Source organism: Myxocyprinus asiaticus, chromosome 44 (genome assembly GCF_019703515.2).
Source record: "Myxocyprinus asiaticus isolate MX2 ecotype Aquarium Trade chromosome 44, UBuf_Myxa_2, whole genome shotgun sequence".
NCBI lineage: Eukaryota > Metazoa > Chordata > Actinopteri > Cypriniformes > Catostomidae > Myxocyprinus > Myxocyprinus asiaticus.
The window spans coordinates 35,005,861-35,033,204 of record NC_059387.1 but is presented as its reverse complement, the minus strand read 5'-3'; the positions used below and the strand labels follow the sequence as shown (position 1 = coordinate 35,033,204).

The 27,344-nt window shown below is 38.4% G+C and overlaps 1 protein-coding gene across 1 annotated transcript in view; it reads right to left on the bottom strand.

Moving 5' to 3' along the window:
• The window catches only part of LOC127434613 (sodium channel protein type 4 subunit alpha-like), a 175,406-nt gene that overhangs the window by 112,023 nt on the left and 36,039 nt on the right, over positions 1-27,344 (bottom strand). Inside the window, exons 3-8 of the mRNA XM_051687455.1 lie at positions 22,111-22,229; positions 17,507-17,596; positions 12,684-12,812; positions 7,605-7,696; positions 4,462-4,710; positions 604-667 (exon numbers count right to left, since the gene is read on the bottom strand). Coding sequence (XP_051543415.1) covers positions 604-667; positions 4,462-4,710; positions 7,605-7,696; positions 12,684-12,812; positions 17,507-17,596; positions 22,111-22,229 — 743 coding nt within the window. The remainder of the gene's footprint in view (positions 1-603; positions 668-4,461; positions 4,711-7,604; positions 7,697-12,683; positions 12,813-17,506; positions 17,597-22,110; positions 22,230-27,344) is intronic.

Here is a 27,344-nt window from a genome sequence, read left to right as displayed (position 1 = left end):
GTGCATGCCTTCAAGATGACATAAGCGCAATGCACTCACGCCTATAACAGACAGAACATGGTGCATGTGTGTCCGGATCCCAACACAAACCAAAACCGAACCAGACAGAAAAGTCAGGATCCAGACACCATGCTCCGAACATGAAACATGAGACCAACCGAGGAGCACACGGCAGGGAAATCACAACCAAAGCAGTGCGCTCACACAAAGAAGGAAAACTAAACACAAGACACATGTAGAACGATGATATCACGGTCCTGCCACACAAAAACCCAGACTGACAGAGTGACAGGACCGTGACAGTCTGACCATTCTCTGTTGACCTCTCTCATCAACAAGGTGTTTCCGTCCACAGAACTGCCGCTCACTGGATGTTTTTTTGTTTTTGGCACCATTCTGAGTAAATTCTAGAGACTGTTGTGTGTGAAAATCCCAGGAGATCAGCAGTTACAGAAATACTCAAACCAGCCCATCTGGCACCAACAATTTCCTGCGTATTGTTTTACACATTTCCATGACTTTTCCAGGTCTGCAAATCACCATTTAAAATTCCCTGATATTTCCAATTTTTTCATGACCGTAAGAAATCTGATGTTTACTTACCCAGCATCACTTGCGTTGCCACATATCAAGGCGTCCTTGGCTCCTTCCACTTTGAAATAGTTATCTGGAAATACAAAAATTATAATAATAATATAATTTTAGATTTAAAAAATCAAGCAAATCCTCATGAGCTTTGAATTGTTAAACACACTTTTCATCATTTTCATGTGTTGAATGAATCAAAACATTTAGAATGTTTAAAAACAGAAAACTGTGTATATATATTGCACACAACTCCATGATGTAGTATTTGCACTTTAAAAAAATTTACTTTGGGTGCGCAATGTGTTCAGAAATTATATATTTGCTATTAGTTTTTAATTCTATTATTTTCTTTTCCTATTAAAGGCATAAGTAACTTCCAAACATCAGATGGACACGCAAAGTATGAATTTCATTGTACAGTGTTAATTGTTACCCAGCACACATGAAGATCAATAACTTGAACGTTAAATTGAACATTTCTTGTAAGATCAGCACTTTGCTTGTTATGCCCTGCAATGTGTTATACCTCAGATATAACAGATACATCAACATGCTTATGATTAAGCAAGGAAAAAATAACTTTATGGAGATGTTGTGGCTGTTTTTAACCTGGCAAAAGAGAGAGACTCAGAGATCACAAGTAAAACAGCCTTAAGTTTGGATTCATATACTCTCTCCAGGCGGACAGAGCCCTCCATTTAATCTCATCTCATTTTGATGCTGTCGTTCGCTCACTCTTTTCCAGCTCTCCAGGCTTGAGTGGCGCTGAGAGACAGAGGGGAGCGCAGGGGAAAACGCCACCCGTCATGTTTGGCTGAGCGCCCTGATCTTACTGTCCAGCTGTCAGCATTCCTTGTTTCAGCATAACCTTAAACATTTCTCCTGTGTGGACCGGACTGCTCAGAGATATGCAGCAAAGGTTATCGGCCTGAACTTATTCACCACAACCTAGAGAGCTGACTATGTAGGCTGCATTTTATGGCATCATAAGTATACGCTCCACATCTTCTTTTGGCCCACTTCTAAAGCAGCATCACATGTTCTGTATCCTCGCAGAGAAGGCAATCCAAGAATGCATTCAGGGACTATTGATAATAAATGCTGATAACTCACTTATGTCCATCACAGGTTAGAGTTCCTGACCTCATTTAATAGCAGTTATCATGACAATTACAATATTTGAAATTAAGTAAGAGATTGCACTGGAAACATTTAAAACGGCCTTTGTTCTCTGTGTTTTGGACATTTTAATGATTAGCATACCGTGACAAAGCACATCAGAAGAACACATCTGTCTATTTCAGTCTGTGTCCTACATCCATATACTGCAGGTCAATTTACTGAGTGCCAGCACTGTCCTAATTGCTATTCTAATAAAATGAGACCAACCAAAAATAAGACTAAATCTCATCTTAGATGTCAGTTCATCTGACAGCATTCAAATGCAACATTATGATCAATATGCATTTACACATTTAAATTTCATAACAAAATTACATCAATTTGAACTGAGTAATCTATAACAAAATAAAACAAAATAAAATAAATATCTTACGTTTTTTATTTTATTCTACAAAGTAGTTCCAAATCTTGACCTCATAACAGTTCCATATCACTTCGCCAAATTATTTCAGTTATTTCAAAGAGCATTACAGGCTACAACAGCAAAATAATGAAATAAAACAGAGACACTGGTATAGCACATCGGATAAGAATGACAAATAATGTCTATAATTCCATCCATTTATAACCATTTTAGTTGGAAAGCACCTTGCACTCCCTTTCTTTTTCTATCGTTTCACCCACACGTTAGCACACATACGCGCACACACATAGCGACCTGAGTCGCAACCAACAAACAGAGCCGCACCCCCGCGACTCGATCAATACAACAGTTTCTATATTATAAGAAATAACCTTTAATATGGGCAGCTTTTAATGTTTCAATGTATTTCGCCCTAATCCACCTCCCATAGCCACAGTGGAAAGCCCCGTCGCGCTCCCCCTCACCCTCTCTTTCCCTCTCACACAAGCTGTCTCGGGATCAAAGTCAGTGCACCCCCACGACTCAGTGGGATTGTAAACAGTTGTTTAGCAATGGAAACGTTATATACAAGAATGGCGACACTCGCTGCTGCTGATAAATACACTTAAGCTTACATCTTGGCAATTTGAAGCAATGTTATTCCTGACGAGAGTCGCTTCAAACACAGATAATTCCACACGTATCTCTCTGTTTCTCTCTTTCTCCCGCTCACACACATGCACATACAAATGCACATGCACTACCTTGTTGTTCCAAGGCAGCGTATCCTCTGTTACTAGTTCTAAAGTGATGTTTTTGAACTAGCAACGAAGGCTTGAGCTGTATCAAAGCTAGACGCTGAATCCATGGCTGAAGAAAGTAGTTCCACGCGTTTTAAGGACGAAAACCAGAAAATGTCTTGATAAAAAGCCCTGAATGATGTAACCATGGTATAAGTGGAATAATTCACTCTGGCCCGTTGAATTATTGAAAGATTACTGTGCACAGTCTCCGTGTTTACAACAACGTCTTTCGCTGAAAGCGTTTAGATGTGCTACTCCCACAAACGTAGACGGGGGGAAATGGGGTTGCGGACACCGTGAGAAGGGGCCCACAACCCCAAGGGCTTCAGTCCGTGTAAGCCTGTGTGTTAATGTGCCTCTGGTGCCAGGAAAGCCCAGAGATTATTTAACTAGTGACTAAGCCCAGCTATGTGTGAATTTATTTAATCTAATGACCTAAAATAGCAATGTGAGCCAGCCAGATTGGCTGAGGTTTCTTAAGACGCATTTCTATGTGTCATGGCCAAAGCAGACCTTACCATGCAAGCTGGTAGAAGGAAACCCCAGCAACCACCTGAGCAAATAGCATTTTCAGAGATAAACTCTCACAGTGTGCTGTAAAAAAAACAGTTTAACTGCAAAACTGATCCATTTGAATGTTAGACAAAGAGAGAGATGCCAGTTAATTGGCTACCCGATAACAAATCAGAGGACCAATCAGCTTATGCCATGCGAGCCGAGTGGCTTAACATGTCACATGTGAGCGAGCCGACTTGCTAACAGATCACAAGTCAAAGAACCTATCAGCTTGTCCTACACAGTTGCATGGCTGAACTTTGGTCATGATTTATACAGGGCATATTTGCTATATGGAAACTATAAATGGAATAGTTACATTTCAAATTGGCCTTTCATTTAGTTTTGTACTTCCGGGTTAAGCCCCACCCACATATGGTTATATTCGCTTACAGTTAAAGCTAATTTTGTCATAGCAACAGATATAATATAATGAAAACTTTTTTATAAATAAAGTAGTACATAAAGTACTATTTAGTAAGAATATATCCAGTATATAGACATTATATAGAGTATAGTAAAGTACTATAGGATTACAATCTAATGCCATCAGTAGTCTACTGCATACCAATGCACCGTCAAAGTACTTTTATGTTAGGGTTGCTTAACTTGCTTCACTAAAACACACGACAACAGGGCTTTGCGATGCATAACTGATTAGCATGCACCACTTTTATGGTCTGGAGAAGTCAAGCAGTTGCTCGGTCATCCAGGGATTTACAGGGGGATTTAAAGATTTTGGAGAGCTCTACATAAATTGGAAGTACATATCATGGAGGTGACAAATTGTAAAACAGTTAAAAATAAAGTTGTTAATTAGTGGTGTTTGCTAAAGCAACAATCACTGTAACTATTGCTCATAGTGATTTAAACCAATTCCTAATCCTAAGTGAGCAACTCGTCCGGCACCATTTGTGCAACAAGATTTTCTACTTGGAGAAGACCACAGTAAAGCCAGACCATGTCAGAACTCTACATGTATGTACTGACCTTCATTGGTCATGAAATCCTCCAGTGAGGACCAGGTTTTGTTATTGCAGAAGAAAGTGCTGTTGTTGAATGAAGGTAGCGTGGTGTTGAGACAGTGTGCGGTGCTGCGGACGCATTTTTGCCTCAGGTTTCCCATGAAGAGCTGCAGGCCAATGAGAGCGAAAACACTGAGACAGAAGACCGTGAGGATCATGACGTCTGCGAGCTTCTTGACTGACTGAATCAGAGCGCCAACAATGGTCTTCAGACCTGAGCAACAAACACAGACAATTCAAAAATGGTACAAGCAGAAGATAATGCTAAACTCTAATTGTAAGTGATAGTGATTTCAGAACAGTTTTAATGATTATTACATGCTCAGTTTTACTCTTTTACTCTAATGAGTAAAACATGTTATTTTTAGGCATCCAAACACAGCACACAACATCTACGTCTGTCTTTACAAACATTTGTGAGTGCTGTAAGCACACACAGTGTGACAGATTGCAACAGAATCTTCGATGGAAAGAGCCAGAGGTTTCTCGTGAAATGCTTGATAATATTTTATGCAGTTTTAAAAACAAGAAGTTAATATTTGGGTGACTTATATATTAAGCCCAATATGGCCAGCTTATTGTGCACCTCTAATTGTGAAGTGTGTGTGTGTGTGTGTGTGTATACAGTATATATATATTATGGGGTGCCAAATTAGTGTATACATTCTGAATAAACAGTTATAAATCCGAATACAACTTTATGAATCCTAAATATATCTATAGATGCTTTATATTTAGACTTAAAACAATATATTTAGAATATATATATATAGATTTACAACAGCAGTATATAAACTATATATTCAGATGTATATTTACTGTATATATTCGGACTATATATACAAATTTGCAACTCTTTAAAACTATATCTTCAGATTTACAATTATATATGCAGATTTATAACTGTATACTCTGATTTACAATTAGATATTCCAATGTTTGACTTTATATTCTGATGTATAATTATATATATATGCAGATTTACCATATAACTATTTATTCTGATTTACAATTATATATTCTGATTTATAACTATATATTCTGATTTCAATCATATATTCAGATTTCTGACTATATATTCTGATTTATAACTATATATTCTGATTTCAATCATATATTCAGATTTCTGACTATATATTCAGATTTATAGCTATATATTCTGATTTCAATTATATATTCAGATTTCTGACTATATATTCTGATTTATAACTATTTATTCTGATTTACAATTATATATTCAGATTTCTGACTATATATTTAGATTTATAACTATATATTCTGATTTCAATCATATATTCAGATTTCTGACTATATATTCTGATTTACAATTATATATTCAGATTTCTGACTATATATTCAGATTTATAGCTATATATTCTGATTTCAATTATATATTCAGATTTCTGACTATATATTCAGATTTATAACTATATATTCTGATTTCAATCATATATTCAGATTTCTGACTATATATTCTGATTTATAACTATATATTCTGATTTACAATTATATATTCAGATTTCTTACTATATATTCTGATTTATAACTATATATTCAGATTTACAATTATTTATGCAAATTTGTTAACTATATATTCTGATTTACAATTATATATTCAGATTTCCGACTATATTCTTATAACTATATTTTCAGATGTACAATTATATATGCAAATGTATAACTCTATTCTGATTTACAATAATATTTTCAGATTTAGAAATATTTATAAATGTATATTCTGATTTACAATAATATATTTCCTTTCTAGCCCTCCATAATATATACTGTATGTATTATGTGTGTGTATGTGGATTGTGTTTTTTGGGTGGTCTCATTCCATAAGAAGCTTCTGTTGTTCATGCTTTTTGCCTTAACATGCAAAGTCATGTACCTCTACAGCTACCCATGCCTGTTACATGTTAACTAGTACGGTCCAATGAGACTTTGAGTGAGTTAACTGAAGCCTGAGCTGACAGGTAACAGAAACCTGAGCCGTCTTGTGTGCCATTGACCTACTATACAACAAACTTGCACCTGCAGGTTCTTTGTTAGCCACTTCAGCATCTAATGTTAACAGCTGTAATGATACTCAGGAGAAAGGGTGGCTGTATTTGGACAACTGCAATGAATATTGTTCAAAACTGTCGAATAAAACTGCTTAAACCAGCCTAAGGTGGTTTACTGATCTTAACTGGCCAACAAGTTTGTTTTCACTGGTCAAGCTGGTCTGGTTTGATGGTTTTATAGGGGTTTTGGACACTTGTCTGATGATCAGGCTGGGAGTCCAGCTAAAATTGCATAAACCATCTTAGACCAGCAAAATACCTCAGGCTGGTTTATGTTTTGTTTTGTTTTTTCAACAGGAAGATTAGATCCTTATAAATTGTTGTTGCCCTCAAACAGGTTTTGCTATTACTGTAATAAATCAATATTATAAAATTAGAATTTTTTTTTAATATATATAATTTTGCAAATCTCATGAAACCTGTCAAAAGCGTGTTTCATGTCAAAATGTTTTCATTCCAAAATCAAAAGAAAGAAAAAAGACTCTTGCACAAAAAATAAATTGAAGCTTATTATTATAATTTTTTTACAACTGTTAAGATATGTTTGCATTATTGTGACATTTCCATGACAATTAAGCACATTTCTTCCCCAAATTCTCATTACACTAATGCATAAATAAAAATAAATAAATAGGAATCACCATTGAGAATTATGGCAATTACAAAAAAACTCTAAATTAAAACGTCTGGACATTTCTCTCATTGCGGGACAAATGTGGTTAATTGTATTTATTTTAATCATAAAAATAATGGCACAATGTAAAAATCTTAAATTAACCTTAAAATAAGCACCATTTTTCTTCATGCTAAATTTTTTTTTTTTTTTTTTTTTTCATTTATATTTTTTCATTTTTTTGATTTTGGGTGAAATGTCGCCTGGGCACTGGTTTTCCGGACGTGAGATTTACCCAGTTAGCTTGTTACCCAGCTCAAAAGTCTCATTTCCTACATTCCACATTTCCATGTTTCCAAGAGTGATTTGGAAGTGACGGAAATGTCCAGTAGGTCTTTTGGTCATCCATTTGCACTGCAGGCCTCTCACCTGGGATGACTGATATAGTTTTCAGTGCTCGTAGAACCCTGAATGTCCGTAACGCTGAGACATTGCCCAGGTCCACAAACTCAGTTACATATCTGCAATGAGCCAAAATTGGAGCACAGACATGACAAACAGCACCAACAACAGGCAAACAACACAGTGGAGAATGAAGCAGGGCATTGGGTTGTTTTGGGTGTTGGGAAAGAGATGGTCGGAGAACACAATGCAGGATAAACTGGATGCAGTTTGGCTCTGGGGTTTTTCTTTTGTGCCACTGGACTGGACATTGAGCAACATTGTGAGCTGTCAGCTGTGGCACAGGTGTAGGAACCGCTTACCTGGAATTACGGAAATAGTTTTCAAAGCACGCAGGACCCTGAATGTTCGTAGGGCTTGCAGATTGCCTACTTTTATAAATTCAGTTAGAAACCTGCAGAATCAAATTAAAATTACATGGAAAAAAAGGACAAACAATTGAAAGACTTGAAAGAAAGGAACAGAATGGAAATGTCAGGATGAAAATAAACAAGCTCGTTTGACTTTTTACTCTCTTAAAGGGATAGTTCACCCATAAATGAGAATTCCGTCATCATGTACTCGCTCACATTACAAACCCATACGACTTTCTTTCTTTTCGTGGAATGCTATCGTAGAAGTAGATCTGGCGCTACTTTACTCACTCCCAAGGTGCATGGATGGAAACAACGGGAATGGTTTCGGTTTGTGTTATTTATTTTAAATAACACAATAAAATAAAGTTTATCACTGCAAGTGTTGCTGGATTCCTCTGCTCCAGAGTTCGAATCCAGGGCGTGCTGAGTGACTCCAGCCAGGTCTCCTAAGCAACCAAATTGGCCCGGTTGCTAGGGAGGGTAGAGTCACATGGGGTAACCTCCTCGCGGTGGCTATAATGTGGTTCTCGCTCTCGGTGGGGTGTGTGGTGTGTTGTGCGTGGATGCCGTGGAGAATAGCGTGAAGCCTCCACACGCGCTACGTCTCCGCAGTAACGCGCTCAACAAGCCACGTGATAAGATGCCTGGATTGACGGTCTCAGACGCGAAGGCAACTGAGATTCGTCTTCCGCCACCCGGAATGAGGCGAGTCACTACGCCACCATGAGGACTTAACAGCGAATTGGGAATTGGGCATTCCAAAAAACTAAACAAAAATGTAACCCAAGTAACATACTTAAAAGTAATGACCTTAATTGAAAGCCAGTAACCGTATACTGTGTAACACATTACAATACTTTTTGTCTTAAAAGTAATTAGATTACATTATACAGTTACTTTTTAATCTGATTACACCCAACACTGCACAAGTCATATGAACTACTTATATTATATTTTATACTACTTTTTTTGGTCATTTTTGGAGCTCAAAAGCGTCCATATGGAAAAGAGCAGCATAAACATTACACACAAGTTTCTCCTTTTGTGTTCCACGGAAAAAAGAAAGCCTTATGGGTTTGGTGCGAAATGAAGGTGAGTAAACGATGACAGTATTTTCATTTTGGCGTGAACCATCCTTTTAAGTAGGCATTCGTGGTTGTTGGTGTTGATTCTAAGAGATAATGTCATTTGGTTGCTTTTATTTCATAGAGACGTATTTAAAATGAATGTGTTTTTAAACAAAAATGTATTTGTGTGGACGTGGCCTCAGATGTACGGCGGTCGACCATGTGAAGGCGGCAATTCTGTTTCCATAGGAACCCGTTATTCGCAGGTAAGCATTATCAGCACTTCTATCTGTTACACAATCATCAGTCTCGGTTTAATGAAGTCAGGAGTGGCAGCTTGCGTCCCTGTCAACATCCCCGTACCCCCATGAGTTATTGGCTGTGGTGGAGCGCGAGAGTCCATCTGATGTTGTTTAGACATGCGGTTCAAGGACAGCTGCCGTGTTAAAGCTCAAGAAATAAAGCCATAAAGGCCAACGAGAAATAAGCACTTCATCACCGCACAGCTCCGGTAAGGGGTCACATACATAACATCGGCATGCTCTGGGAAATGTGTGATTTATCGATAAACTCATCGTACATGTGTTTAGGTGACTGTGGTACAGGGATGTTGCCATATGATGCTGATGTGATGCAAGAATTATTTTCGTGTTGTCGAGGTGACAGTGACTCCTTCAAACAATTAGATTAAACTAGGAGAATGATTGTAATGAGAGTGAATGGCTGATTCTCAGAAAACCTGTCAGGAAAAGCATATTTTACAAACCAATTCTCATTACCGTTACGCATTCTGGACATTTTACTTTGACTATTCCCACCGTTTTCAATAATGATTCTCATTGCTGTGATGCTGTTGTACAATGATTTATTATTATTATTATTATTATTATTATTATTATTATTATTATTATTAAATTGACTAAAAATAAAATGCAGAACCATGGGAGTACTATGATGATGCATAAAAACTTTACAATTTAAAAAAATAAATAATAATAATAATAATAATTTTATATATATATATATATTATTTTATTTATTTTATTTATTTATTTATTTTTCACATTGTAGTAAGGAGAATTGGGGAGTGAAATGTGCATAATGTCATGTAAATAATGTCACAATGTAAATAACAAAAGAACCCTTGAGGTTATGTGCCATTTTTTAAATGCAAAATACAATTTCTTTGTTTCTTTAGTCGTTGGAGTAAAATATGACCAGGAAATGTTCTTGACAGGTTTCATGAGAATCACCTGAATACAGTCATGAGCAAAAGATCAAATTGGCAAAAATGAAGTTCTTGGATATGAAAGCAGTGAAAGACTCATATCTTAAAAATAATAATATTTCTGAAATGAAAGAGTTGGGAGAACATGCTCAGGGGAATTAATTGCACCCATTAGTGTTTGCACTGAAAAGATAACGATGATTTTGTTTAAATACTCTCAGCACGGTGCTATAGCACAGATAAGCACTCGGTTTAACTGGATTGTGGGTGATTAGAGAATAATATTATGGTGCTAACGGTACAGTAGAGAGAAAAACAAGCTACTAAATTGTAATGATCACAGGGTGGGTAGAGAATGATCATGAAACACCTGGTAAAACATAGTTAAAAGTTTGATTCCCCAGGAAGAAAAAATTAAATTGAACAGTCCAGTAAACTGAGGTGTAAATGATATGACTGGATATCAACAGCGCACACTTAATGATTCGATTATTTAATGCTGTGACTCCATAGCAAACATTCACATCAGCTCACCTCTGTTGCTATAGTAACATGTGGTTTGGGATAAGGGTCAAGGACGGGGTAAGTGGTTACACTACCCAACACGCAACCTCTAATAGCAACTAATCCAACACTGTATATGGACATGCATATACAAATCATTTCCATGTCAAAGAGCTAAGATTAGAAATAACAGCACCTGGTTTATTGTTCCATTATCTCTCTAGGTCTGTGGTCTAGAGATTGGCTGTGACGACGGCTGGACGGTATGACCAAAAACAAAACAAACAAAAAACAAAAAAAACCAGTATATTTTGCAGTATATTTCTGCTGGAAATTCAACTATTTTATTTATTTATTGTTAATGACCTATTTTTAGATAATCCAGTTAATTAAATCCGTTACAAATGAAAGGTTGTTCATCTCATTATGTTGGCTTGATGAAGCCAAGATACTGTTATTCTACAAACTTTGTTTAGGGTTTTTTGAAACTCCTAAACTGAGACCAATAATTCTCACACTAACCTCTCCTACAGCTTTCAAGCTACATCCACCAAACTTGGTACAACTTGGACTATTCTGGAATAGAGTGCTATGTCTTTTCTAACTGATCGAACTTACGGTTTTTGTACAGCATCAAAAATTAGAAAAAATCCCAAAGACTTACATTGACGAAATTTTTAAATGGGTCAACGGAATGCTCGTTAATTCAAACTCCAAATTTCAAAAATTCAAATGTAAACAAACCCACAAAAGGACTTTGATCTGCTTTAAGTTGCTCTCCCTCTCCCTCCCCCCCCCCTCTCTCTCTCTCTCTCTCTCTCTCTCTCTCTCTCTCTCTCTCTATATATGTATATATGTATATATATATATATATACACCGATCAGCCACAACATTAAAAGCACCTGCCTAATATTGTGTATTAGGCAACAATCATGCCACGGTCGAAATCACTGAGATCACATTTTTTCCCCATTCTGATGGTTGATGTGAACATTAACTGAAGCTCCTGACCCGTATCTGCATGATTTTATGCACTGCACTGCTGCCACACAATTGGCTGATTAGATAATCGCATGGATGATTGTTGGTGCCAGATGGGCTGGTTTGAGTATTTCTGTAACTGCTGATCTCCTGGGATTTTCACACACAACAGTCTCTAGAATTTGCTCCGAATGGTGCCAAAAACAAAAAACATCTAGTGAGGGGCAGTTCTGTGGACGGAAACACTTGTTGATGAGAGAGGTCAACAGAGAATGGCCAGACTGGTTTGAACTGGCAAAGTCTACGGTAACTCAGATAACCACTCTGTACAATTGTGGTGAGAATATAATCTCATCTGCTATTCTGAGATGCGGGTTGGCGCTGTTTTGGCGGCATGAGGGGGACTTACACAATATTAGGCAGGTGGTTTTAATGTTGTGGCTGATTGGTGTATATATGTCTGTTTATCCATCAAACTTTACCTATCTAGTTTGAATATATTCTCTATTTATTCTTGATTATTCAGAACAAACAAATGATAAGTCAGTGCAACAACCGCTTCATATTATATAACACTCGAGTTAAAAGACTTAAAATAATAAAACTATATACACTGGCTCTACATCTCTAATCTCTTAAACTCAAAACTGATTGGATGAGTCACGTTTGAAACCATTGTAAATTAGCAATGTTTCCATGTTTCTTCATTGCACTCATGTGTAAGTAACATAAAGCAGGATATCATATTTACCACTGTATAAATGGCATAGAAAAATCTCTTCCGTTGCATGGTTAATATCATCACACTGCCCAGGCCTAGCTGTGTTACTGAGTCTAGTTTAGGGTCTAATCCAGTTTAGGGTCACATAGAAGTGTCAAAGGGCTGACATAATGGGAATAAGAACTTACGCCATAACAATCACGCTGAAATCCAGCCAGTTCCACGGGTCCCTCAGGAAGGTGAACGGCCCGATGCAAAAGCCCCTCGCCAGGATTTTAATCAACGACTCAAATGTGTAAATGCCAGTGAACGTGTACCTGAGTGGAAGAGAAAATAGAAGGACAGAAGGATGAATCAAACAACTTAGAAATCAGAAATCATACAGGTAACATTCATGAACAAGGGGGAACAGACATGAGACAAACATTGGGAAAAATGTGAAGCGCATTGACAGTCCAGCAGCCCCTGTGACATGAATGACAAGCGTGTTTGACAGTCGCTCCTTGATGGTCTGCTGGTCATCAAGACAAGAATGGACATTGAAATCCAGCGTATCATTTTGACCATCAAACAATAAGAGACTCTCGAGCCGAGTGGATGGTGACCGGAAGTGTTAGATGCAGCATTCTGAAGTGCAAAGCTGTTGTTTTCTTTTTCTCTCTCATTTCACTCAGTTCAGTGCTGTATTTGGGAGCAGTTTCTTGTTTTGGTACCACTCATCATGCTACTGAATCTTCAATCAACTCATTGAAGGGAAAAGCAACATGTTACACATTTAAAGTCAACATGAAACCATATTTCTGTTGTACTTCTGTTGTGAGTGAAGCACAATATTCACGATTTAATTCATCAGAACTGATTGGATTGTGAAAAATGGGCGGTACATACCAAAATGGAGCAAGGTGGTTGGAGGGGAGGGGCTGATGATGTAAGCCGAAAATGAAAGTTATTATATTTTGATAAAAGATTACGACATTTTTTTTTCTTTCTTTGGAATAACAACATGACACCAGGAACATAAGTATTTGTTAATATTATAAGTAAATAGGGTCATATTTGATTCCATGCTGACTTTTAAGATTTAAAATGTATTAAAAAAGATGAAAAACACATAGCCACTCCTTCTGTTGAAATGAAATTGATGTCATTATTTCAGGGCTTTCTTTTTAAAGGTGCTGAGAGGTACAAATTTGTACTCACTTCAAACGTTGCATGCTACATGCTACAACACGTCTGTACATGTAACTATCAAACACACAGTTTCACAGTTGGGATCACAGTGCAGAATGAGCACAGAGACCAGTGCAGAGGTGTTTGTTAAAGATCTGCACATGCCTCAAAGCCTAAAGTTACTAATACTGTAGGTTGCATTCATCTCAGAATACAGCAAACTGTATGTGCTGGGAAAACATGGGATAAATCCGTTCTATCCGTTTGGATGTACGTACGCATGGGCGGGGCTTCTGTGGGGGTGCTGGGGCCCTTACTGAAGCTGGTGATGGACAGACAAGACTGAGAGACAGACAAGCAGATCAACAGACAGATTGATGGGACAATGGTTAGACCGCTATAGCTGCAGAGTCAAATGACAGCAACATACAGACAGGCAGAGAGATATGTCAACTAAACAAGTGCCAGGCCAAGAGACAGAATCAAACAGTAGAATTATAGAATGACAGACAGACAGACAGGCAGGCAAACAGACAGACAGACAGATAAAAAGAACAATAGGCAGACATACAGGCAGACAGACACACAAATAAGTATAACAATAGGCAGACAGAAAGACAGACAGACTTGACTAGACAGATACACAGGCACCCAGATAGATAGATACTATAGATAGACAGACAGACAGACAGACAGACAGATAAACAGAACGATAGATAGACAGACAGACAGACAGACTTGACTAGACATATAGACAGACAGATAAATAGAACAACAGGCAGACAGACAGAAAGACCAACATACAGGCAGGTAGACAGACAGATAAATAGAACAATGGCCAGACAAACAGACAGACAGACACCCAGATAGATAGATAGATAGATAGATAGAACGACAGACAGACAGATAGATAGATAGATAGATTTGACTTGACAAGCAGACAGGCAGGCAAACAGACAGACAGACAGATAAATAGAACAATAGGCAGACAGACAGAGACAGGCAGACAGACCCACAGATAAGTATAAAAATAGGCAGACAGAAAGACAGACAGACTTGACTAGACAGATAGACAGAAAGATAGACAGACAGAACCCAGATAGATAGATACTATAGATAGACAGACAGACAGACAGATAAATAGAACAATAGGCAGACACACACAGACAGACAGACTTGACTAGACATATAGAGAGGCAGACAGATAAGTAGAACAATAGGCAGACAGACAGAAAGACCAATAGACAGGCAGGCAGACAGACAGATAAATAGAACAATGGGCAGACAAACAGACAGACAGACACCCAGAGAGATAGATAGATAGACAGATAGGCAGACAGACTTCACTAGACATAGAGAGACAGACAGATAAATAGAACAATAGGCAGTCAGACAGAAAGACCAACAGACGGGCAGGTAGACAGACAGATAAATAGAACAATGGGCAGACAAACAGACAGACAGACACCCAGACACAGTAGATAGATAGACAGACAGACAGACAGACAGACACCCAGATAGATAGATAGATAGATTTGACTTGACAAGCAGACAGGCTGGCAAACCTACAGACAGATAAAAAGAACTATAGGCAGACAGACAGACAGGGACAGGCAGACAGACACACAGATAAGTATAACAATAGGCAGACAGACAGACAGACTTGACTAGACAGATAGACAAACACCCAGATAGATATTATAGATAGATAGACAGAAAGACATACAGACAGACAGAATGGCAGATAGATAGATAGACAGACAGACAGACAGACAGACAGACAGACAGATAAACAGAACGATAGACAGACAGACAGACAGATAAACAGAACGATAGATAGACAGACAGACAGACAGATAAATAGAACAATAGGTAGACACACAGACAGACAGACAGACTTGACTAGACATATAGAGAGACAGACAGATAAATAGAACAATAGGCAGACAGACAGAAAGACCAACAGACAGGCAGGCAGACAGACAGACACACAGATAGACAGACAGACAGACAGACAGACACCAAGAAAGAATAACAGATAGAAAGATAAATACACACACAGACAGACATAAAGACAGACAGATAGATAGATAGACAGATAGATAGATAGACAGACAGACAGACAGATAGATAAATAGAACAATAGGCAGGCAGACAGACAGATAAATAGAACAATGGGCAGACAAACAGACAGACAGACAGACTTAACTAGACATATAGAGAGACAGACAGATAAATAGAACAATAGGCAGACAGACAGAAAGACCAACAGACAGGCAGGCAGACAGACAGACACCCAGATAGACAGACAGACAGACACCAAGAAAGAATAACAGATAGAAAGATAAATACACACACAGACAGACATAAAGACAGACAGATAGATAGATAGACAGATAGATAGATAGACAGACAGACAGACAGATATATAAATAGAACAATAGGCAGGCAGACAGACAGATAAATAGAACAATGGGCAGACAAACAGACAGACAGACAGACTTAACTAGACATATAGAGAGACAGACAGATAAATAGAACAATAGGCAGACAGACAGAAAGACCAACAGACAGGCAGGCAGACAGACAGACACCCAGATAGACAGACAGACAGACACCAAGAAAGAATAACAGATAGAAAGATAAATACACACACAGACAGACATAAAGACAGACAGATAGATAGATAGATAGATAGATAGATAGATAGATAGATAGACAGATAGATAGACAGACAGACAGACAGACAGACAGATAAACAGAACGATAGATAGATAGACAGACAGACAGAGAGATAAATAGAACAATAGGCAGACACACAGACAGACAGACAGACTTGACTAGACATATAGAGAGACAGACAGATAAATAGAATAATATGCAGACAGACAGACAGATAAATAGAACAATGGGCAGACAAACAGACAGACAGACAGACTTGACTAGACATATAGAGAGACAGACAGATAAATAGAACAATAGGCAGACAGATAAATACACACACAGACAAACATAAACACAGACATAAAGACAGACAGATAGATAGATAGACAGACAGACAGATAGATAGATAGATAGATAGACAGACAGACAGACAGACAGACAAATAGATAGATAGATAGATAGATAGATAGATAGATAGATAGATAGATAGATAGATAGATAGATAGAACGACAGATAGATAGATAGATAGACAGACAGACAGACAGACAGACAGACAAACAGATAGATAGATAGATAGTTAGATAGACAGACAGACAGATAGATAGATAGATAGATAGACAGACAGATAGATAGATAGATAGACAGACAGACAGACAGACAGATAGATAGATAGATAGTTAGATAGATAGACAGACAGATAGATAGATAGATAGATAGACAGACAGAGATAGATAGATAGATAGATAGATAGATAGATAGATAGATAGATAGATAGATAGATAGATAGATAGATAGATTTAACCCATGTTCTTCTGAAAAAATATAATGGCTAACTTGGTCTGACAATTACCTTTCATTCCCATAATTTCATTGGGATTTTTTGAACAACATTCACTTTATTGACATTTTTGGAGTTTATGTTTGTTTATGACATTCATACCATGATTTCATTCCAGTAGAGCATAACAAATGTGTAATTAGCAGTGCCATGGTTCCGGTAGTCAAATCATTTACTTACTTTCTAATTGACGTTGATAAACCAAAAAACACCTGGCAAAGCTTTACATCAGAACAAACAGTTCAGAGGTCAGAGGTCAGTTCAATAAGTGATGTTTAGGAGTCGGGTTAAGAAGGACAGACAGGAGTGATGCAGAAGAAGAAGAGAATGATACTCACTCGACATATTTGGCCCACTGCGCCGGTTCTGACATCGCCATGAAACAACAGTTGGTCAAAATAGTGCACATTATGAAAAGGCTGAATAAAGTAGTTACGGTTAAGAAAAGAAGTCATCAATCATAACTGAAACACAACATGTTTTGACACATATAAAAAGAAAGGATCCAAAAATGTTTTTACTGTACCCCATAGGAAAGAAAATTCACAAATGAGGTCTCTGCAATGGCTCAATTGTTTCTCTTAGACACTGAAATGAGATTAAATGGAGAGCAGATGCTGAGGTTTGCTGAGGTCTCCTGATTCTCAGATGTTTTTGCTGAGAAAAAAGACCCCAGTAATCTCATGTGTGTCTCAACAGTCTCTCAAACTGTGCTCAAATATTCAAACATACCAAAGTCTCCAAGATCTCAGTATGAACTCAAACATTTCTCATTAAATTCTCCAAAGACCAACTGATCTGAGCTATGCTCTCTACATTAGGTTGCCATCCACACTATCCCACCTCTATACTCGTGCTGTATGTCAACAAATGACTTTTTTCGATTTTTAGTTCACCTAATTATTTTTAAGAGAAACATCTGAGACAGGGTTGATACTTACATCCTGAAATATAACTAAGTCCATTAAATGTTCTGAGCTTTGCAAGATCAACCTCTGAGCAAAAACATTTTCCTCTGAAATTAGTATTTAGTGTATAGAGTTAAAGATTAATACCATTCTGTTCACATAGAGTACACAACCGCATTCTACAACTGAATTTACACAGTGACGACGACTATATTTACATTAAATATCCAGTACAGATCTGGTTGCTAATATTCCATTTGTCAAAAATAGCAAACAAGTTAAACTGATGGCATCCGTGTTTTTTGTATAGAGTCATGAGAGGCCAAACAGTGAGCGTGTTTACATTAGGGATGTGCATGAGTAGTCGATTAATCGAGTACTCGTTCAGCTTTCAATAACCGACTAATAAATAAACACTAATCGAAAATTGCAATTTGATTATCCTTTGTGCTTTTTCCTGCCATTGCTAACAATGAAACTGCTTTCCTCACCTAAATCTTGCCGATACAACTCAATGCATTGGTTGGCGCTTTGGATGCCCGAAAGAACATTTAAATGATTTAAAGTGAGTATATCTCTTCAGAACACTTGGAAAGTATGTTTCTATGTGCAACTGCAAATGTTTTTGTTTTTTTTATTTAGAAGTTGTTTATGCATAGTGCAAATTTTTTTTCATAAGAAAATGTGTATAAAGGTTGAATGTTGAACTTAAATTCTAAACTTCAAATATTCGATTATTCGTTTTTATGTGTTAGAGTACTCGACTACAAAATTACTTGAAATGCCCATCCCTTGTTTGCATGCACATCAATATGCTGACAACGACCTAAAAGAAATCAAAAGAAAACCACATTTACATGAGATTTTAAATCGATTTCACAAATAGACATGCACGCAACACTTGCACACATTGGATAAGCCAGTAAAACGCCAGTAAAGTTTACTATATGCAACACAAAATCAGTGTAATTGTCAAAAAATCTACTTGTGCTGATCAGTTTTTGCTTAAACTGTTTAGGACCTTACCCCACTAAAAGAAAACCATTTATGTTGTTTACATGACCTAACAAATTGTCGGTTTATTAAGCATAATCGGTATAAGATCGTGCATGTAAATGCACTCATTGCTGTGGTTATCACTATATCAACTATTGGAAGTTTGCAAGTGACTCTTCAGTTCTGCATTTAAATGTGGCTGTCACTCCCAAAACTTTGCAGCATGTACATGGCCCTTGAGTGCTTAACTCTCGGTCTTCTAAATGCACTATACGTGACAATCAAAAGTTCTGCTTGTCAGCTCTGGGAAAAGCCTCAGAGTCTCAGTGCCATCTAAGGATGTGTTTTGTAGTTGTTTTCCTCTCTGGTAGGTCTGCCTGATTTGAGAATCACATCTCTCACGTTTGTCTAATGAGTCCAATCACTTCAGCATGGCACGGCGGGCTGCGTTTCACCCTCCCTGTCTCTCTGAGACTGTGTCCCATGAATGCGCTCTTGTGGCACTGCTTAATCAAGCATGTTTCCAGGCTTCGGCTCTCATGGGAAATATGCTGTTAGCACGGATGTGTGCCGTCTGTGTCGATACCTGAAAGTGAACTGCTCGACCGCATGGCACACACTCACCTACATGCCCAAGGAGTTCTAATGTACCTGGAGAGAGCTAGCGTTAGTAATCCCATTCATCTCAATGGCAGTTGCTCGGCTAGCGCATGCAGAGCTTAGAAGTACACAACCTGCTTCCTGCCATCTTTGCCCATGGGCACTTACTGGTCACTGGCAAAACATCTGCTATGGTATAATGAATTATTACACAGCTCTCAGGGAATACTCTATTCTGATTGGTCAATCGCTCTATCCAGCAGTCTGATATTTCTGATTAATGAGCGCACATCCAGGGATTAAGTGATATTGCTAACTCAAATAATATATAATGTCCATTTCTTTATTTATTTATTAAGCAAGTAGTTGTGTAATAAGCAGGATATTGAGGAGTCAGACGGTCATTTTCTCAAAATAAACAACAACAGAACCAGAGGTGGAATTTAGCTGTTTCTGGAGTCTCTGCGGTCATTTTCTTCTCACATAATAATGCTATTTCAACACAAATCAATATTTCATGTCTATTTATTTATTTATTTGGTATGATGCCATGTAATAAGTGGGATAATATACAGTCAGCTGGTTGGAATCGCAAAATAAACCCCTTTAGGGTGATACAAGTGTACACCGCTTCGTGTCAGAGTCCTGATCACCCTGTCGGGGTATATTTTGCAATAACGCCCGGCTAACTGTATATTATGTCTTACATATTTGTGATTCATTTGTTGCTTTCATTTGTGGCTGCCTCCATTTACATTTGGTCTTCAAAATATATTGTAAAATAATCATGAATTGGTCCAAAATAATAAAATCGAATCATGACGGAATTTCAGATTTCATCACTACATTTTAAGCCTAATATCTGGTTACATTAACCTACCTAATCCACTGATAAACGTGGCATTAATGTGTTAAGCGTGGCTTTAAAAGAAATTAGAGCTAAAAAGAAATTGATGCAATGGTTGTCAATGGTACATTTCACTTTCTTGCACACGCTGTTTTTCCTTGACACACCCAGAGCATTGTTTCTGGCTACGCCACTAGTCTAATTATGACATCTATCAAACTAACTTGGCTTCAACACACCTCCTGTAACGTCTGTGTCATGCTTCAAACGATACTTCAGGTCAGTATGTTCAGCTTTATATCAGACAGGGCACCACTTAGGCTGATATTGGGCGGCTGGATGTGCGGCGGGCTGTCGAACCATAAAAGGGGTGTGATGTGAAGGGGGGGTTGGAGTTGCCCACCGCGACACCTTCAGTGCAAACCCGCTTCACCTGCTTATCAACTCCACACTAGCAAAGTGTCCACGAGTCCAATATTTCTGGACATGTCAGCCAGGCGAACAGGGCTGTGGGGTATTTTTAGCAGTGATTGGTGCGAGTGTGGACGGAGCTTTGGGAAAACACAATCATCTGAACTTGGCTTTGGTCACTCAACAGACATTCATATGTGGCATAGCCTTTGAATGTCAGATAGTGAGACATTCAGTTGCAAAGAAGGCGAGAACTTATTCTCATATTCACTGATGTTAGGTGGATGTCCTCTGTTTGGTTAGGAAACTCCACCGGAAAAATAATCACAAAGTTGTTGCACTTTCACGGCTATCAACTTTGTCTCCTAAAATTCCTTAATTTGATTAAATTAAATTAAATTAAATTAAATTAAAAAATATAAAAATATATATAAAAAAGAAATATAAAAAATATAAAACATTTAATATATATATATATATATATATATATATATATATATATATATATATATATATATATATATATTTTTATTTTATTTTATTTTTTATTTTTTTATAAAAATAGAAACAATTAAATTGTTCAGTTGAGTCAATTGTCGACATACAGCAAGGGCATAGAGCTATAAAATAAATGTGGGTTGCATTTAACTAGCTACATTTTTAATTTTTATTTGAGTTCATTTTAAGATTTATTGACTTTTGATTGTAGACTTTGGTATCTTGGTAAATCTGAGCACAGTCTGAGACATTGTTGAGATGTCTTCTAAAACACTAGAGGAGACATGTGAGATTACGGGAGTCTTTTTCTCAGGAGAAGCATCTGAATAGCAGGAGACTTCAGCAAAACTCTCAATTTGCTTAATCTCATTGGTGTCTAGGTGAAACCAATGATGTTAAATAATCACATTTGAGATTTTTCTAAGCCGTTTATGCATTACTCTCCTTTCGCACCTTTGCCTTTCACAACTATTGTCTTAAAAACCTCAGTATACTTGTTAAAGTAATAAAAGTACTTTCTGCGAAAGTTTAGAAATCCTGTCATAGTCCTGATGTCATAGGTTAGATACTCATATATTTAGATACTGTAAAATGGACCGAAACCCTCACTGCACAATCAATGCAAAGCCTCAGAACTCTTCTGAATTCACAGTTACACCTTCAGTTGTAGCAAAAAGGATATGAGTGTACTAAAATCTTTATTGATGCTCTTCTAACAGGATGAAAAGGGCTAAAAATATAGAGTGCAGACGTGGCACTAAACCGGAAGATGGCCTTTCCTTTGTTCAGTACTATAAAAGTCTGTTGGGAGAAAAGAACACAGACAGGAAAGAAAGGTTAGTAAGAAGAAAAGAAAGAAAAAGTGACCTTTTACATAAAAAAAAAACAAAAACAAAAAACAACATGAAGCTGAAACAAGTTTAATTTACAAGCTTATTTAATGTGTTAAAATAATAAAAAAATACTTTATTTAACAAGACATTCTTACATACACCATCTTTATTAACATCTAGCTCAGGGGTCGGCAACCTATGGCACGCGTGCCAATGCTGGTAATCACTGGCACGCCAGCAACGGCGAGAGAGGAGTTGACTATTTTATTTAGATAAATTCCGCACTTGCATTCCAATCTACATCTTGATGTAATCCTTCCTCATGATCATGCAGCGTGTTTTCATCAGCTAAATGGGAGGCTGAGCATAAAGTTAAAATGTGACGAGACTGCAGTATACCCAACAGACTCGTTTGATTCGTGCATCACGTGCCGGCAGTGCTTCACGTTCGGTTAATCGTGCAAGTAAATGCACCTGCTTTGCTTCGGTCAGGCTGCACGGATGACGGCCTACATTCCGTGTTTCATTTGTTTATTGCTTTCAGAACAACATGTGATGTAATAAGGAAAACACCACTATTAATCCTTGAGATGTCCAACCCAGCATACAGGTACACCCTCCTTAAACCACAATCACACTCAAAATTACATTAAACGAAGAGCAAATATAAACCCACATCGTGTCTATTCAAAGTATAAATTAAACCTGGAAATAATGTTTTAGGATTTTGCAGGTGTGATTCACTGAAAAGGGCTTAATAGCTGACCGGCTTGTGATGCGCTAATGGCTTGCACGCGCAGCGCGAGCACAGCCATTGACCAGGAAAATAAAAAATGGCACTCCATGTCAAAAAGGTTGCCGACCCCTGATCTAGCTAGTCTCCTTTGCTCTTTCTAGCTCTGTTCCAAAACCTAGCGAGCTTTTAGGCATCATTTGGCATGCCTCGGTTGTTAAGACTTCTGCAAAAGGGAGGCAGAAAGGTGAGGCTGCCTTCAAAGATACCTCGTTTTGACCTAAATTTAAGGTGAGCTCAGTGAGAAAACAACAACAGTGGAAATCTCCATCTATTAAGTGCAATGCCTAAGAAGACCCCTTACCATAATAAAATCACTGTAATGCACAACCTTTAGTGGCTTATTGCTTTATTCAAATTCAGCAACATGACTACCACATTCAATTCTCAAGCAGTGTCAAGCAAAGTCAAGCACTCATGCAAAAAATGACTCATTAAAGAGCGCAACAGTCTGGATCCGCAAATAAAACCACCCTTAATTTTTTCCATAGGGCAACTGATTTTTAACACTAACTTATAAAATCTTTAAAGACAGACGTACTGTTTGCTCTGAGGTTGTTAATCGATGGTACATGATTCTGTTGAAGCCATCAGTCTGCATTATTTCAAGTTATTAAAAAAAAAAAAAATTCCTGGTAATGAACTACACTACCCATGATCCTGGGGAGAAACTATCCACCAATCAGAGAATCACAGCAAACAATGTGCACCAAAAGAGCTCTGCAGCGACCGTCCATTTCTATGCACTGTGCATTAAGCAAACAAGTCGCTCTCCCATATGAAAAGGGCAGGCAATGTTGTGCTCTAGTACTCACTGACTTGGAGATGATTTTTACCCAAATTACTTTGTTTCTATTACTGTAGTTATTACCACTATTATAAAATGACCCTTTTACTTTATAAGAATCTTTGTCATTTCTTTTAATAAAAGTGGTGGATAAAATCAAGTTATTCCAGTTTTACTGTAGCAACAATGGCAAATTGGTAAGCATGGCACATTTTTGAGAGGGTAGAAAAACAGGTTTATCTAACAAGCTTGTAATTACGATGATAAAGCAGGAAACAATACTCCAGTGTGTCCATAACACAAAAATACATTACTACAGGGCACAAAGGGAGAATATGTGCTCTCGAGGGATGCCCGTCTGTCGCCATGGTTGGCAGTACCTGGGAGCTTTTCTGTTCCTGTGCTGCACAAACATGCCGTTCGGTTGCCGAGGATTCATGGCCCCCTCGCAGAGCTCGATTTACACCATCTTGCCATCACATAAATAATGCGAGGAGTCACGGCGCAAAGAATAATTGCAGGTAGGCAGCATTAGGGTCAGCATATTTTACAGCCACAACTGTGGCAAAATGTGGCGGCACATCCCTTTTATTGCTCGGCATCTTTATTAGCAGCATGCTAGGTGCCTTTCTCAGCGTTCTAGAGCCGTGGCCTTTGTAGCCTCTGTAGCCTCTCTAAATAGCTTGCTCTCTCTGGCCGTATGTTCTCTACTCTTATGTAACATGTAGGTCAAGTTTGCCTTGTTTGTTTCCACTTTCCTCACATTTCCTCTGGGATATCATCTGCCAACTGCAGGTCCACATGAGCAGATTTGGAGAGTAACAAAACAAGGCAGGAAGGGCAGAGGGGAATCCAACCCTAACACTACCCTCGCTGTGGGTTTAAATTATGATTAAAGAGACAATGCATGTAAAATAACAGCAAATAACGGCCTAGATATTCAGCTAAAAACTCCTTTTGTATTCTACTGAAAAAATAACATTGTACTGAACAACATGAGGACAGATATTCTGCTTTGATGACATCATTTTCATTTTGGGGAGAACTATTTCTTTCAATCCCCATTTCTTGATCTGACTGTCGCTGGTCTCTTGCCACACATCTGATTCCTAACACAGAGACCATGTCAGTCAACAATTACATTTAATACATTGAAAAACTTGCTTGTGTTGGGCTGTAAACCGAGATTGTGCATGGAAACATGGTGATACATTTTGAACTGACTATTAAATGAGTCATTGAATGACACTGATGAGCAAAATGCTTAAGTAATCCTGGAGCACAAAAAACACCTAAGAGATACAAAATTGTTCCCAGCAGAAAACCAGCCTAAGCTGGTTTGCTTGTCTAAGCTGGTCTACCAGCCTGGTCAGACTAGCCTGTTGGCTGGTTTTAGAAGAGTTTTATGTACTTATCAGCTGTCTATGCTGACCAGATAAACTAGTTAAAGACCAGCTTGGTCAGGCTGGAAAACCAGCTAATCCAGCTAAAGACCAGCTTGTTATGGATAAAAGACCAGTTAAACCAGCTAAAGACCAACTTGACCAGGTTGAATGACAAGCAAGACCAGCCAAAGAACAGCTTGACCAGGCTGGAAAACCAGCTAATCCAGCTAAAGACCAGCTTTTTCTGGCTAAAAGACCAGTTAAACCAGCTAAAGACCAGCTTGACCAGGTTGAAAGACCAGCAAGACCAGCCAAAGACCAACTTGACCAGGCTGGAAGACCAGCTAAACATGCTAAAGTCCAGCTTGGTCAGGCTAGAAGACAAGCTAAACCAGCTAAAGGCCAGCATAACCAGGCTGGAAAACCAGCTAAACCAGCTAAAGGCCAGCTTGGCCAGACAAGAAGACCAGCAAGACACGCTAAACACCAGCTTGACCAGACTGAGAAACTAGCTAAACCACCTAAAGACCAGCTTGGCCAGGTTGGATGATCAGTTAAACCAGCTAAACACTTGCTTGACCAGGCTGAAAAACAAGCTAAACCAGCTAAAGTCCAGCTTGGTCAGGCAAAAAGACCAGCTAAACCAGTTAAAGACCAGTTTGAACAGGCTGGAAGACCAGTTAACCAGCTAAAGACCAGCCTGACCAGGCTGGAAGACCAGCTAAAAGCGTTAAAGACCAGCTTGACCAGGCTGGAAGACCAGCTAATCCAGTTAAAGACCAGCATTTTCTGGCTAAAAGGCCAGCTAAACCAGCTAAAGACCAGCTTGACCAGGTTGAAAGACCAGCAAGACCAGCCAAAGACCAGCTTTACCAGGCTGGAAAACCAGCTAAAGACCAGCTTGACCAGGTTGAAAGACCAGCAAGACCAGCCAAAGACCAGCTTGACCAGGCTGGAAGACCAGCTAAACATGCTAAAGTCCAGCTTGGTCAGACTAGAAGACAAGCTAAACCAGCTAAAGACCAGCATAACCAGGCTGGAAAACCAGCTAAACCAGCTAAAGTCCAGCTTGGCCAGACAAGAAGACCAGCTAGACACGCTAAACACCAGCTTGACCAGACTGAAAAACTAGCTAAACCACCTAAAGACCAGCTTGACCAGGTTAGAAGATCAGCTAAACCAGCTAAACACTTGCTTGACCAGGCTGAAAAACAAGCTAAACCAGCTAAAGTCCAGCTTAGTCAGGCAAAAAGACCAGCTAAACCAGTTAAAGACCAGTTTGAACAGGCTGGAAGACCAGTTAACCAGCTAAAGACCAGCCTGACCAGGCTGGAAGACCAGCTAAAAGCATTAAAGACCAGCTTGACCAGGCTGGAAGACCAGCTAAACCAGCTAAAGACCATCTTCGTCAGGCTAGAACACCAGCTAAACCAGCTAAAGGCCAGCTTGACCTGGCTGGAAGACCAGCTAGACACGCTAAACACCAGCTAAACTAGACTGAAAAACCAGCTGAAGTCCAGATTGACCAGGCTGGAAGACCAGCTAAAAACCAGCTTGGTCAGGCTGGCAGACCAGCTAAACCAGCTAAAGAGCAGCTTGGCCAGGTTGGAAGACCAGAAAGACCAGCTAAAGGCCAGCTTGACCTGGCTGGAAGACCACCTAGACACACTAAACACCAGCTAAACTAGACTGAAAAACCAGCTAAAATCCAGCTTTGTCAGGCTAGAAGACCAGCTAAATCAGCTAAAGACCGGCTTGGCGAGGCTGAGAGACTAGCTAAACAAGCTAACACCAGCTTGGCCAGTCTAGGAGACTAACACCAGCAAACCATCTTAGAATTTTTAAATACTTTCAGCAAGGTTATATTTCTATACCAATGTCTTTTGGATTTAATTTCTCCGAAACTGAGGGGTAACTTTGCAAAAATGTCTAAAAGGAGAGGCCAAACTTTCAGGGTGTTTAACAGAGGACATCGTATAAAGTGTAAATTCAGTCGTCTTAGTATTTGCTACTGTAACAGCTTAGTGCAGTCGAAACTGGGGGGAAAAATGGCATTAAAAGGAGTTCTAAGTCAAACAGTTTAGCTGAAATCTGTAGAAATGGAGATTTGCCTGAACT